Source organism: Macaca nemestrina, chromosome 14, assembly GCF_043159975.1.
Source record: "Macaca nemestrina isolate mMacNem1 chromosome 14, mMacNem.hap1, whole genome shotgun sequence".
In the NCBI taxonomy this organism is placed as follows: Eukaryota; Metazoa; Chordata; class Mammalia; order Primates; family Cercopithecidae; genus Macaca; species Macaca nemestrina.
In genome coordinates this window covers 49,326,063-49,342,348 of record NC_092138.1, presented here as the reverse complement: position 1 = coordinate 49,342,348, position 16,286 = coordinate 49,326,063, and the positions used below count along the sequence as shown (strand labels likewise).

The following is a 16,286-nucleotide window of genomic DNA, read 5'->3' as shown; positions in this document are numbered from 1 at the left end:
CTGGGTGATCCTCTGAGATTGCTCCTTGTGAACTGGTGTTGAGATGTTATTACCAGTCAATAAAACTGAACTTGAATTAGGCCTATTTTCAGATGCCTCCTGGATTTTCACTTTAATTCTCTGACAGGAGAGATTGTGTTAAAGCAGGTTCTCCTTCACTCTGGAATCTTGCTCAGTGCCCTTCACAGACAAAAACAAATAAGAAACTGCATTGCCTCCAAGAAATATTTTTCTGGCTTCTGAGGCAACCTCTGAACTAGTGAATCCAGCTCAGGCCCCTCCACCGAAGACCTGATGTTTATTTGGGGGCAAACATCTATACCAAATTCACGTGGAAAAAGTGTAAGATGCACATGCAAAGAAGCTGAATGGATTCTCATGATGCTATGAGAATCTGGACCGGCTACTGCTGTACCTCTCCCATTTACCAGATAAAAAAAAAAAGGCAAGCTGATTTTACCCCTTCCAGTAGATGCTAACTGACCTCTGAAACTCTTCTCTTCTGTGCTCCGTAAGAGTTCTGATGGCCGAACCTCCAGATTTCAACCTCCAGTATTGATAAATGAGTCCTAGAAGGTGGTTATCCATTTGTTACCAGTTGTTACTTAGAATAACATTTATATTCTCTTTATCAAGTCTTTTTTTTTTCTTTGAGACAGAGCCTCTGTTGTCAGGCTACAGTGCAGCAGCGAGATCTCAGTTCACTGCAACCTGTGCCTCCTGGGTTCAAGTGATTCTCCTGCCTCAAGCCTCCTAAGTAGCTGAGATTGCAGGCACCTGTCATCACACCCAGCTAATTTTTGTATTTTTAGTAGAGATGGGGTTTCACCATGTTGACCAGGCTGGTCTCGAACTCCTGACCTCAAGTGATCCACCTGCCTTGGCCTCCCAAAGTGCTGGGATTACAGACCTGAGCCACCGAGCCCGGCTCTCAAGTCTTTTCAACCTGATACAGTTACACTAAAATTTCTATTACACCACTGAAGAATGTTACATTTCTTTAGTCCTGCCTCAGCTTTTTTCACAAGATTCGAGGCTACTTACAAAAATACGTCTAATGAAAAAGGATAAAATGAATGGTTTTGAGAAAATACAGCTCAGGATGAGAAAGGACAGTAGTAAGACTGGAACACGGCGAGCACAGATCCAGCACTGTCATTGTTGGGTGCATGACTTGGGCAGACTTTCCTATAAACAGCGAGAAAACCCATGTGAAGTCCCGCATTTTGACACCTAGTCTAGTGTTTACATGTGGTCCCCTGACCTGCATTAATAAGATATCTTATAGAGAGACCAGATTCCTGCTTCCTGTGTAATTCATAGAGCGATCCCAGGCTGCTCAGTAAACGAAGTCACAGCATGTGGGTGCCTTTGTCCCAGAAGCATTGCAATCAATCGTAAGTTTCAGATTGTCTCTCAAGTCAATATAGGCAGTCCAGGGCTCGAATGGCCCTTGATGGGTGTCAGAAACTCAGAGCCTCACATATTGTTCCTCTACCCCATGGCCCAAGATTTTCTTCTGCTGTGGGCAAAATGTCCCCTCCAGCCATCAGGAAGGAGGACGGAAGGATACACCCCCACGCTTTAAAGACAGATCTAGGAAGTTGTGTGGCAGACACTTTAATACATCCTTTGGCCAGAACTTAATCACATTGCCACACCTGGCCAAGAAGGCTGAAATTATTCCAGGCCTAGCTAAAAGCAAGCTTTCTATTTGTTAAAGCCAAAAGGCAGTACTGTCGTCCCACGGTATCCATGGGGGATTGGTTCCAAGATCCCCAAGGATACCAAATTCCATGGATGCTCAAGCCCCTGATATAAAATGGGGTAGAATTTGCATGTAACAAATATATATCCTCCCATATCCTTTAAATCATCTCTAGATTGCTTAGAATGACTAATGCAATGTAAATGCTATGTAAATAGTTGTTACACTGTATCACTTTTTATTTGTATCACTTTTTATTGAAAGTTACTTTACCACAGTTCTGGAGGCTAGAAGTCCAGGCTCCAGGCGTTGGCAGGGTTGGTTTCCTTGGAGGCCTCTCTCCTTTGCTTGCTGGCACCACCTTCCTGCTGTGCCCCCATCTTCATGTGGCCTTTCCTCTGTGCACAGGAACCCCTGGTGTCTCTCCAGGTGTCCTGATCTTCTCCTGTAAGGACACCAGGCAGATTCGATTAGGACCCACCCTAGTGGCCCTGTTTTAACTTAATTACCTCTTTGAAGATCCTATCTCCAAATAAGTCACATTCTGAGGTACTGATGGGGAGAGGTGGGGGTTGCAGCTTCAACATATGAATTTGGTTGGGGAGGAAGGAAGGGGCATGATTGGGAGGAACACAATTCAGTCCACAATAGGCAGAATAGATATAGGAAGACAAGCAGTAGTCTCTTGCCACGTAACCTGCCAGCATCCCTGTAACTGGATAAATACTGCAGTAATTCTTTGGAATCTTCTGTTCTGTCTCACCTTTTAAATTCAAGACTCCTCGAAAGCACGAGTCCCAGAATTAAATGCAGTGCTTTGCACCTGTAGGTGCTCAGTGACTGCTTGCAGGTGTTGGTGGTGACTGCTCATGGAATCACAGCCTGAGCAGACACTGGAACTCAGGATTCCTGATTCTCTACCACCTACTCCGCCCAGCATGCTGCACTGGCTCTTTTAAGTTCTGACAACCAACACACCACCACCCACCATGTGGGAACTTAAAGTCATATGTTTTTGTGTCAGATTTTTCATATCAAAGATTACAAGGCCCTAAAGCTTTACACAATTCTAGGGCTTCTACAGAGACCCCAGCAGATATCAAACTATTTTAAGCCCTTATATCAAAAGCCATTTGAATCCTTTCTGGACCATTTTGCTTTGTTTTGTTTTCTATGGACACTCTGCAGAAGTTTTAGGAGGTAAGGGTGAGTTGTCACCAGGTCAAAGCCAGCATATCACAACTCTAGGAAAAGTTGGAAGATTGCTGCCCTAACCTCAGTTGCCTCTCCCCTGGAGCATCCAGTTTGAACAAAGACAAAATGAGCCTCAAACTTGTAACAGTATTTTTTTCTTCCACTTCCCTAACCAGCTTGCAAGCTGCCTCCCATTGAGTCAGAGTGAGACTTTACTTGGCAAAGACAATTTCACCTAATGTATGCCAACAGCCTTGTTCCTGGGGTACCTCTCAAATCCACCCCAGGATTCTAGGCTCCCGTACTTCCCTGTAGCAGAACTTGGCCCCCAGGAGGCTGTGAAGTTTCCATGGAGGGCCCTGTTGGCACAGCCTGAGACATAGTCTCTTCTCCTAATCTATTTCTGCCCTAGCAACAGCTACCTCCAATGCAGCTTTGGAAGCTGTACAATATAGCTAATTGTTTGCATTGGACAGTAGTGTGTTTAGAGCTTATACATCCAAACAGACTATTATTTTCTGCTATTTGCTAGTGGCAATGCCTGCCTGGTGACTTTGGCAGATGGAGAAAGGAGCTAATCCGTAGGTTATAAGCAGAAGGGTTATTGATGAAATGTCACCATCTGTTGGTGTCATTAAAATGATATGAGTCATAAAGAGTTGCTTTTTTGTTTTATCAGAAAATGGTTAGCTTGAAGTTGAGAGAGAAGTTGCTAGATTGTGGATGGTAGTGATGAACAGAGCTCAGGGGAGGCATCAATCCCAGAACGGGGAGGAGCCTTAATGAACTCATCAGCTTGATGGGTCTTCAGGGAAGCTGACTGACCCCTCTGCTCGAAAAAAAAAAAATCATCTCTCATGTGAGATCGGGTATTTATTAAGAATGATGCAATGCCCCAAGGCTCCCATGCCTATTTCTGGGACAACTTCCAGGAGGTAAGGGGAAACTCATTCATTTGGGTTAAACAAGAAGGATCGTACCTGGGAGGGAACAGACAGGAAAACATACCTGTCTCCTTAATCCACATTGGCCCCATGACACAAAGATTATTCACGTAGCTAGCTGACACCTTGGGAGGCTGGTGAGCCCAATAGGGAATGATATTCTGTACACCTGCTATATCCACAAGGAAGAGACAGAGGTGGCGTAGAAGAGGGACCAGAGCCAGCACACCAAGCTTCCATCAAAGATTTCTTCCATTTCAGGATGGAAGAAAGCAATGGATGGAATAATATGTGAATTGCATAGCAAAGAAACAGGGAGTGTGAGGTGTGTATTTAATAAGGATCCAGGGCACCAAACTAAACTGTGCCAACTTCCTGATTCTGCCTTATTATTATACCTAATCCCTTTAAATTCCATCATGTTTGCTGTTTACAAATTCTTTTACCCACTGCCAAGGACATATACCCAAAGCAGAAGAACCTGTTGTTACCAACCTTTTTCAACATGGCCTGGCATCCCTTTTTTAAATTATTATTTCAAATTGTAACCCCTAGAGAGAGTTGAAGAGATTGTATAAACCACTACACATACTTTCGGCAGTACCTCAGGTTTCCCAGGTCAATAAACAAGACGTAGCATTGCTCGAGGCCAGCTGACCTGAGCCTGCCCCTCCTGCCACCTCTGTAGGGACACAGGTGCTGGAGGGGTGCTCTGTTACTGTTTGAAAAGTGTGTGGTGCTGGAAGCAAAAGCCCCAGGGGTGGGAGCTTTCTAAAGTTATTTATATGGTCTCAAAAGGAAGCATCAGTGGAAAAGTTCCTGTTGATATTTTTAGATCTGATGCGTGGTCCACTGCTGCACTTTCATTTTTAAACAAGCAGGGAAGGGAGTGATTGATGATGTCTACAGTGCTGTTTTGGAAGTGTTGAGGGCTCAGCTGACAGTCTAATAGTCACCCCCTGCTGGGCCCAGATCCTCCATCTCTTCCAGCCCTGACTTCAGAAGCTACTGACTTCAGTGGCTGACAAATAAAACGCTGGCCACTGGCTGCCAAGTCAGAGACTCTGAAGTTTGTTCCCTGGCTCCAACACCCTGTGCAGGTTTAATGTCTTGCTCGACTTCTACCTTCTGTTTCTGAGGACTGAGGCATATGTTTGCATAAGTTGTCTTTGGCTGCAAGTACAATGGCTTAGAACTTAACTGTGGTTAAGCAGGTGACTAACTGACAACCTGAGAAGGGTGTGAGGGTGAGAGGGAGAAATGAAGAGGTCAGTCAATGGGTACAAACTTACAGTTAGACAGAAGAAATCAGTTCTAATGTTCCTTAGGAGACTAGGGTGACCATAGCTAGCAACAACACGCTGTATGTTTCAAAGCTAGGAGAGAGGGCTCGGAATATTACCACACATAGAAATGATAAACAGTCAAGGTGATGGAGACCCCAAATACCCCGACTTGATCATTACACATTCAATGCATGTAAAAAATACACGTACCCCATAAATATGTAAAGTATCAATGAAAGAAAAAAAACACAACTACACAAAAATCTATGCACTTAGTTATTCCAAGGCCAGTGGGAAGTTAATCTCTCTTAGTAGTATTACTGAATTGTTTCTGTGGTTACTTTCATTGGCCTGATGAAAATCAGTGTTCAAAACAAAAAAGAGAAACAAAGAAATTTTAATTTTTATCAGTGTTCTCCTTCCCCAGGAGCCTGAAGCTTGTGGCTCTGTCTTCAAGGAAATGGAAAGATGGGGGAGATGGTGGTCATCAAGTCTTTTCCTCCACAGATAGTTTCTTATAAGAAGCTCGTGAATTGTACTTGTAAGCCCACTCCAGTTGAACAATCAGTTGATGAACATGAGAAGCTGAAGAGCATTCAAGAGAGAAAAGAAAATTCTTACATGCTCATGGCTGGGCAATGTATTATTTGTTCCTAGGACTCAGACTGTGACAAATGAGGTTTTCTTACAAACCTCAAAAACACACACATGAAGCTACTGGAATGAGTCCAGAAAACTCCTGATAAGACATGGAGCTTTCCCCTTGTTCTGTGCTCCTGCTGTTGTGCCTGTGTACATTTAACATTTTTGTTTGTTTAATTTTACCTTTTTCTGCCACAGACCACAGAGACAGCTGATGATGAGGAGGACCAGCCTCTTAGCCTTGCCTGGCCTTCTGAAACCCGCAAGCAAGTCACATTTCTGATCGTTTTCCCCATAGTGTTTCCTCTCTGGATTACCTTACCTGATGTTCGCAAACCTGTAAGTAAAGCATTTTTAAAATAGTTTCCTTGTAAAACGTATGGTACATAACAGGGTGCATAGCCTGCTTCAGTTTGCGTTAAAAGGAAAAAGGAAATACACTTGTATCAAAATTTCACATGTACCGCAAAAATAGGTACAACTATTATGTAACAAAAAAAATTTAAGGAAAAAGAGAAAGTGACATATAAGAAGACACAAATTTCTCTCAGCAGACACACAATCATACTGATTGTTCAAGTTATCAAATCTGCATAACAAACTACCCCAAAACTTAGTGGTGTGAAACAACCATCATTTTAGTCTGCCCTTGGATCCTGTCGATCAGGAATTTGAATAGGACACATTGTGGATGGCTTGTCTCTGCTCCATAATGTCTGTGGCCTGAGTAGGAAGACTTGAAGGGTTACGTGTATCTCATCTTGGGGCTACAATCATCTGGAGGCTTCTTTGTCGTTTCTGGCACCTGGGCAGAAATTATTCAAAGACTAGGCTCAGCTGGGACTGTCTACTGGAATGCCTAAACATGGCCTCTTCATGTGACTTGGGCTTCCTCACAGCATGGTGGCCTCAGGATAGTGAAATGTTTTATGTAAGAGGTGAGTCAGGACTCCAAGAGTGAGTGTTGCAGTGACAGAAGGCAGAAGCTGCATGGTCTATGATGATTCAGTCCCAGAAGTTACATAGATTCACTTCTGCTATGCCCTACTGACCAAAGCAGTCATAAGTGTGTCTTGATTAAAGGGGAAGGAGACAAAAAGTTTACGTAGAATACATCAGTGTCATGTAGCATATCACTCTCCTGTTGGGAAGAGTGTCAAAGAATTTGCAACTGTGTTTTAAAACCACCACAGTGATTGTCTCTGAGAAGGTGAGAAGGGCAACTGAAGGTCTGAGGCAGGAAGGTTACTCACATTTTCTTGAGCATTCTTGTGACTATGAACATTATTAATTAATTCAAAAAATGTAAAGAGATGCATTTATGTAATATAAATGCCTACATGTCTGATGTTCTCTCTCTTATGTTACTATCATTACTTTAATCGATTTTATTATCTACCATTATCATGTACTGGGTGCTCCGAACACAACATCAGCCAAGTACACTCTGAGTGTAGACCATATCAAGAGTATACCCCCACCCACTATTGTTGAAGTGAGTTCTTGGGCCATTAGCCCCAGAGGTGAAAGAACTAATGAGAGAAGGACAAACAGCTCTACTTAGTATAGCACCACACATACAAACTCATTCAACAAAACTGTATACCTAATATGCATCAGATTCTGTACTAAGTGTTCCCCATGAGAGTCTCATTTCTGCTTGGAACAGCGCACAGTATACTCAGAAATCCAGTCCATCCCAGGGCTGGCCCTTGCGGGAAGCAATGAGAGAAGCCCCAGCAGCTACCCTGCCCATGCTTCAGGGACTGGCTCTCAAAGGGGGACTGCACAGGGAGGAGAGCATTGTGGACAGCTCCACTTTCTTGTTCTGTGCATCAGCCAGGGCAGTTGTCATAAGCCAGGTAACAACTGCCTTGATTGATTCCTGTTGGTTTGCCAGCAGCTGCCAATCAGGAGGCTTTGATCTTCTCTAATACCTTCTGGATCTTTCAATTCAGATTGGCAAGAGGATGAACATTTTGCCCACCTTTATTCTAAAAGTCCTTCCCAACCCTGAGAGCCCAGGGCCTTGAGTTATTGGCCCACAGTAAACTATATTATGTAATTTCAGGAAACGTCTAGGGTAGGAATATGTATATTGTTGGCATAAATAGAAAAACTTAGGCACAAAGAAATTAGCTAATTTATACCTAGTCATTTCCTAGAAAGTAGGGCTGAGATCCAGACCCAGGTCTATGTGACCACATGGCTTTGGCTTTGCTTCATATTTAGTGATGCCAGAAAGTAGAAAAAAATCATTTTTTTAAAAAATCATTTCTAAAAGCACTCGGAATAGAATATTTTGATAACTTTCAGCATAATTTATCATTAAGTCTTCAAGAGCTCCTTCATTTGAAAAAGACAGAAGAAAAACCCCATCCCATTAGCCTGGCCCTTAAATAATACAGCCTAGTGGAGAGCCATGTCTTGTCAAGTATACAACAAGAAAGGACATCTTGTAGGGACTCCCAACAGTATAGGTTTCCTGGTAAAGGATACATGACACAGGTGTGGCTCACTTAAAGCAATATTTAAGTTTCTTTATTCAAGATACCATTGTACAGCATCTGCACTATGCAAAGGCCTGGCTTCCTGAAAACCCACAACCAAACAGCTGAATGTGTTTGATTTTTCTTGGCTCACACCACATTGACATTTCTAAGATATGCATGTATTGTCTCTAGTGTCTCTCTCTCTCTCTCCCACCCCCCCCGTCCCCATTGCTCTACTGTTTAGTCCAATGCTTTTGTTTGGCCCTAGGGAGGAAAATCAGGGAGACAGATACGGTTTTCTAAATTCCCAAAAAGGGTTTCATGTGGTGTGGCCCCCAGCAGAGTGAGCAGATTGGTTGATGAGAGGATGTTTGCATACAACCATTGAGGCACTCAGGAAGATGTGCAGGAATGGGAGGAAGATGCCAGTAAGTCAAGGCCCTTGACTCTCACGGGTGGGAGGAACTCAGAGAAAGGGCTGGCAAAGTGTTTATCCTCTTGGTAATCTGAGTTGAAAGGTCAAAGAAGCTTTTAGAGAAGATCAAAAGCTCCCAACTGGTAACTTTTGGAAAACCAACAAAAATCAATCAAGGCAGTTGTTACCTGGGTCATGACAACTGCTCTGGCTGATGCCACAATCCCGAGAGGCACAGAGCAAGAAAACAGAGCTGTCCTCAGTCCTCTGCTCCCTGTGCATTCCCCCTCTGAGAGCCAGCCCCTGCAGAATGAGCAGGGTAGCCAGCGGGGCTTTACCTCATTGCTCCCCCAAGTGCCAGCCCTGGAATGGACTGGATTTCTTTTCTTTTTCTGAGTATAATCTCTGTTGTTCCAAGCAGAAATAAGACTTTTATGAAGAACACTTTGGTTTTTTTCAACTGCCTTCTCAAATATTTATTGAGCACCTATTATGTGCCAAATACTGGGCCTTAGCCAGTGTTTAAGAGATATAAAGACAGGATTGCTGGCAAGATGGCAAAATAGGAACAGCTCCAGTATGCAGCTCCCAGCGAGATCGACACAGAAGGCAGGTGATTTCTGCATTTCCAACTAAGGTAGGGTGTGGGATGTCACCTCACCTGGGAAGTGCAAGGGGTCAGGAAATTCTCTCCCCTACACAAGGGAAGCTGTGGAGGGACTGTGCCATGAGGAACAGTGCACTCCGGCCCAGACACTGTGCTTTTCCCACAGTCTTTGCAACTCACAGACCAGAAGATTCCCTCCGGTGCCTATGTTACCAGGGCCCTGGGTTTCAAGCACAAAACTGGGCGGTCATTCAGGCAGACACTGAGCTAGCTGCAGGAGTGGTTTTTTTTCCATACTCCAGTGGTGCCTAGACACCAGTGAGACAGAAGTGTTTATTCTCCTGGAAAGAGGAATGAAGCCAGGGAGCCAAGTGGTCTGGCTCGATGGGTCCCACCCCCACGGAGCCCAGCAAGCTAAGATCCACTGACTTGAAATTCTTGCTGCCAGCATAATAGTCTGAGGTCGACCTGGGATGCTTGAGCTTGGTGGGGAAGTGATGTCCACCATTGCTGAGGCTTGAGTAGGCAGTTTTACCAACACAGTGTAAACAAAGCCACTGGGAAGTTCAAACTGGGCAGAGCACACTGCAGCTCAGCAAGGCCTCTGTGGCCAGACTGCTTCTATAGATTCCTCCTCTCTGGGAAGGGCATCTCTGAAAAAAAGGCAGCAGCCCCAGTCAGGGACATATAGATAAAACCCCCATCTCCCTGAGACAGACCACCTGGGGGAAGGGGCACCTGTGGGTGCAGCTTCAGCAGACTTAAACATCCCTGCCTGCTGGCTCTGAAGAGAGCAGCAGATCTCCCAGCACAGCATTCAAGCTCTGCTAAGGGTCAGACTGCCTCCTCAAGTGGGTCCCTGACCCCCGTGTATCCTGACTGGGAGACACCTCCCAGCAGGTGCCAACAGATACCTCATACAGGAGGGCTCTGGCTGGCATGTGGCAGGTGCCCCTATGCGATGAAGTTTCCAGAGAAAAGAACAGGCAGCAATCTTTGCTGTTCTGCAGCCTCCACTGGTGATACCCAGGCAAACAGGGTCAGGAGTAGACCTCCAGCAAACTCCAGCAGACCTGCAGCAGAGGGGCCTGTTAGAAGGAAAACTGAGCCAGGCACGGTGACTCACACTTGTAATCCCAGCACTTTGGGAGGCCAAGGCAGGCAGATCACGAGGTCAAGATATTGAGACCATCCTAGCTAACATGGTAAAACTCCGTCTCTACTAAAAATACAAAAAATTAGCCAGGCATGGTGGCGGGTACTTGTAGTCCCAGCTACTCGGGAGACTGAGGCAGGAGAATGGTGTGAACCCGGGAGGCAGAACTTGCAGTGAGCCGAGATCGTGCCACTGCACTCCAGCCTGGGCAACAGAGCAAGACTCTGTCTCAAAACAAAAAAAAAAAAAGCAAACTAAAAAACACAAAGGAATAGCACGTCCACTCAGAGACCCCATCCGAAGGTCACCAACTGCAAAGACTGAAGGTAGATAAATTCATAAAGATGGGGAGAAAGCAAAAAGGCTGAAAATTCCAAAAACCTGAATGCATCTTCTCCTCTAAAGAATCACAACTCCTCACCAGCAGTGGAACAAAAATGGACGGAGAATGAGTTTGATGAATTGACAGAAGTAGGCTTCAGAAGGTGGGTAATAACAAACTCCTCCAAGCTAAAGGAGCATGTTCTAACCCAATGCAAGGAAGCTAAGAACCTTGAAAAAAGGTTAGACAAATTGCTAACTAGAATAACCAGTTTAAAGAAGAACATAAATGACCTGATGGAGCTGAAAAACACAGCACAAGAACTCTGTGAAGCATACACAACTATCAATAGCCGAATCAACCAAGCAGAAGAAAGGATATCAGAGAGTGAAGATCAACTTAATGAAATAAAGTGAGAAGACAAGATTAGAGAAAACAAGAATGAAAAGGATCGAACAAAGCCTCCAAGAAATATGGGACTATGTGAAAAGATCAAATCCACGTTTGATTGGTATACCTGAAAGTGATGGAGAGAATGGAATCAAGCTGGAAAACATTTTTCAGGATATTATCCAGGAGAACTTCCCCAACCTAGCAAGATAGGCCAATATTCAAATTCAGGAAATACAGAGAACACCATAAAGATACCCCTTGAGAAGAGCAACCCCAAGGTATATAATCATCAGATTCACCAAGGTTGAAACGAAGGAAAAAATGTTAAGGGCAGCCAGAGAGAAAGGTCAGGTTACCCACAAAGGGAAGCTCATCAGAATAACAACGGATCTCTCTGCAGAAACCTTACAAGCTAGAGAGAGTGGGGGCCAATATTCAACATTCTTAAAGAATTTTCAAGCCAGAATTTCATTTCCAGGCAAACTAAGTTTCATAAGCAAAGGAGAAATAAAATCTCCACTTTACAGACAAGCAAATGCTGAGAGATTTTTGTCACCACCAGGCCTGTCTTACAGGAGCTCCTGAAGGAAGCACTAAACATGGAAAGGAACAACTGGAACCAGCCACTGCAAAAACATACCAAATTGTAAAGAACATCGACACTACGAAGAAACTGCATCAACTAATAGGCAAAATAACTAGCTAGCATCATAATGACAGGATCAAATTCAAACATAATAATATTAATCTTAAATGTAAATGTGATAAATGCCTTAATTAAAAGACACAGACTGGCAAATTGGATAAAGAGTCAAGACCCATCAGTGTGCTGTATTCAGGAGACCTATCTCACATGCGAAGACAAACAAAGGCTTAAAATAAAGAGACGGAGGAATATTTACCAAGCAAACAGAAAACAAACAAACAAAAAGCAGGGGTTGCAATCCTAGTCTCTGACAAAACAGACTTTAAACCAACAAAGACCAAAAGAGACAAAGAAGGGAATTACATAATGGTAAAGGGAACAATGCAACAAGAAGAGTTAACTATCCTAAATATATATGCACCCAATACAGGAGCACGCAGGTTCATAAAGCAAGCTCTTAGAGACCTACAAAGAGACTTACACTCCCACACAATAATAATGGGAGATTTAATACCTCACTGTCAATATTATACAGATCAAGACAGAAAATTAACAAGGATATTTCAGGACTTGAACTCAGTTCTAGACCAAGTGAACCTAATAAACATCTACAGAACTCTCCACCCCAAATCAGCAGAATATACATTCTTCTCAGCACCTCATCTCACTTATTCTAAAATTGACCACATAGTTGGAAGTAAAACACTCAGCAAATGCAAAAGAATGGAAATCATAACAGTCAGTCTCGCAGACCACAGTGCAATCAAACTAGAACTGAGGATTAAGAAACTCACTCAAAACTGCACAACTACATGGCAACTGAACAACTTGCTCCTGAATGACTACTGGGTAAATAACGAAATGAAGACAGAAATAAAGATGTTCTTTGAAATCAATGAGAACAAAGACACAACATACCAGAATCTCTGGGACACATTTAAAGCACTGTGTAGAGGGAAATTTATAGCATTAAATGCCCACAGGAGAAAGCAGAAAAGATCTAAAATTGACACTCTAATATCAAAATTAAAAGAACTAGAAAAGCAAGAGCAAACAAATTCAAAAGCTAGCAGAAGACAAGAGAAAACTAAGATCAGAGCAGAACTGAAGGAGATAGAGACATGAAAAACTCTTAAAAAAAAAAAAATCCATGAATCCAGGAGCTGTTTTTTTCAAAAGGTCAACAAAATTGATAGACTGCTTAATTAGATTAATAAAGAAGAAAAGAGAGAAGAATCAAATGAGTACAATAAAAAATGATAAGGGGGATATCACCACCAATCCCAAGGAAATACTAACTACCATCAGAGAATACTATAAACACCTCTATGCGAATAAACTAGAAAATCTAGAAGAAATGGATAAAATCCTGGACACATACACCCTCCCAAGACTAAACCAGGAAGAAGTCAAATCCCTGAATAGACCAATAACAAGTTCTGAAATTGAGGCAGTAATTAATAGCCTACCAACCAAAAAAAGTCCAGGACCAGATGGATTCACAGCCAAATTCTACCAGAGGTACAAAGAGAAGCTGGTACCATTCCTTCTGAAACTATTCCAAACAATAAAAAAAGAGGGAATCTGCCCTAACTCTTTTTACAAGGCCAGTATCATCCTGATACCAAAACCTGGCAGAGACAGAACAAAAAAGAAAATTTCAGGCCAATATCCCTGATGAACATTGATGCAAAAATCCTCAATAAAATACTGGCAAACCAAATCCAGCAGCACATCGAAAAGCTTATGCACCATGATCAAGTGGGCTTCATCCCTGGGATGCAAGGCTGGCTCAACATACGCAAATCAATAAATATAATCCATCACATAAACAGAACCAATGATAAAAACCACATGATTATCTCAATAGATGCAGAAAAGGCCTTCGACAAAATTCAACACCCCTTCATGCTAAAAACTCTCAAACTAGGTATTGATGGAATGTATCTTAAAATAATAAGAGCTATTTATGACAAACCCAAGCCAATATCATACTGAATGGGCAAGAACTGGAAGCATTCCCTTTGAAAACCAGCACAAGACAAGGATGCCCTCTCTCATCACTCCTATTCAACATAGTACTGGAAGTTCCGGCCAGGGCAATCAGTCAAGAGAAAGAAGCAAAGGGTACTCAATTAGGAAAAGAGGAAGTCAAATTGTCTCTGTTTGCAGATTACATTATTGTATATTTAGAAACCCAATTGTCCCAGCCCAAAATCTCCTTAAGCTGATAAGCAACTTCAGCAGTCTCAGGATACCATATCAATGTGCAAAAACCACAAGAATTCGTATACACCAATAACAGAGCCAAATCATGAGTGAACTCTCATTCACAACTGCTACAAAGAGAATAAAATGCCTAGGAATACAACTTACAAGGGATGTGAAGGACCTCTTCAAGGAGAACTACAAACCACTACAAAAGGAAATAAGAGGACACAAATAAATGGAAAAACATGCCATGCTCATGGATAGGAAGAATCAATATCATGAAAATGGCTATACTGCCCCAAGTAATTTATAGATTCAATGCTATCCCCATCCAGCTACCATTGACTTTCTTCACAGAATTGGAAAAAACTACTTTAAACTTCCTATGGAACCAAAAAAGAGCCTGTATAGCCAAGACAATCCTAAGCAAAAAGAACAAAGCTGGAGGCCTTATGCTACCTGACTTCAAACTATACTAGAAGGCTACATTAACCAAAACAGTATGGTACTGGTACCAAAATAGATATATAGACCAATGGAACAGAACAAAGGCCTCAGAAATAACCCCACACATCTACAACCATCTGATCTTTAATAAATCTAACAAAAACAAGCAATGGGGAAAGGATTCCCTATTTAATCAATGGTGTTGGGAAAATTGCCTAGCCATATGCAGAAAACTTAAACTGGACCCTTTCCTTACACCTTGTACAAAAATTAACTGAAGATGGATTAAAGACTCAACCATAAAACCTAAAACCATAAAAATCTTAGAAGAAAACCTAGGCAATACCATTCTGGACATAGGCACTGGCAAAGACTTCATGACTAAAACACCAAAAGCAATGGCAAAAAAGCCAAAATAAACAGATGGGATCTAATTAAACTAAAGAGCTTCTGCACAGGAAAATTAAAATAAAACTACCATCAGAGTGAACAGGCAACCTACAGAATGGGAGAAAAATTTTGCAATCTATCCATCTAACAACAGGCTAAGATCTGGAATCTACAAACTTAAACAAATTTACAAGAAAAAACAACCCCATCAAAAAGTGGGTGAAGGATATGAATAGACACTTCTCAAAAGACGACATTTATGCAGCCAACAAACATATGAAAAAAAGCTCATCATCACTGGTCATTAGAGCAATGCAAATCAAAACCACAATGAGATATCATCTCATACCAGTTAGAATGGTGATCATTCAAAAGTCAGGAAACAACAGATGCTGGGGAGGATGTGGAGAAATAGGAACACTTTTACACTGTTGGTGGGAGTGTAAATTACTTCAACCATTATGGAAGACAGTGTGGTGATTCCTCAAGGATCTAGAACTAGAAATACCATTTGACCCAGCAATCTCATTACTGGGTATATACCCAAAGCATTATAAATCAATCTACTATAAAGACACATGCACACGTATGTTTATTGTGGCACTATTCACAATAGCAAAGACTTGGAACCAACCCAAATGTCCATCAATGATAGACTGGATAAAGAAAATATGGCACATATACACCATGGAATACTATGCAGCCACAAAAAAAGGATGCGTTCATATCCATTGCAGGGACATGGATGAAGCGGGAAACTATCATTCTCAGCAAACCAACACAGGAACAGAAAACCAAACAGCGCATATTCTCACTCATAAGTGGGAGTGGAACAATGAGATAACATGGACTCAGGGAGGGGATCATCACACACTGGGGCCTGTCACAGGGTGGGGGGCTAGGGGAGGGATAGTATTAGGAGAAATACCTAATGTAGGTGACGGGTTGATGGGTGCAGCAAACCACCATGGTATGTGTATACCTATGTAACAAAGCTGCACATTCTGCACATGTACCCAAGAACTTAAAGTATATTTTTTTAAAAAGAGATATAGAGACACAAAATTTACAATTTCTATTGTTAAGGCACTCTAAGTTTAGTAAAGGAAACCAGACATGGCCACATATAACCATGGAGCAGACTGTACAACTGTATTAATGAGAAGCTGGATTTGAACCCAAGTTCCCTGACTCCAGATCATTTTCATTCTACCACATTGACTGTAATGGGTTTTCCCCCACCAACTGATTAACTATACATTAGGAAAAGCACTTCTCAACTCTGGACCCCATTTTTTCTCCTCTGTGAATAAAGGGTTGGAAGATTTCTAGATTCCCTGCCAGCCATGACATTCTGTGATTAAGGAAAGCATAATGAGATAACCATCAATAAGCTACTGCACGTTTAAGGTGATCATACATCCCAGTTTACC

General features: G+C 42.4%; 1 protein-coding gene across 4 annotated transcripts in view; it reads left to right on the top strand.

Annotated features, from left to right (window-relative positions):
* Positions 1 to 16,286, top strand: part of LOC105489053 (solute carrier family 24 member 2) — a 269,869-nt gene that overhangs the window by 229,706 nt on the left and 23,877 nt on the right. For all 4 annotated transcript variants that reach the window (XM_011753672.3, XM_011753673.3, XM_011753670.3 and 1 more), the window contains one exon: positions 5,973 to 6,113. In XM_011753672.3, the coding sequence (XP_011751974.1) occupies positions 5,973 to 6,113 (141 nt within the window). The remainder of the gene's footprint in view (positions 1 to 5,972; positions 6,114 to 16,286) is intronic.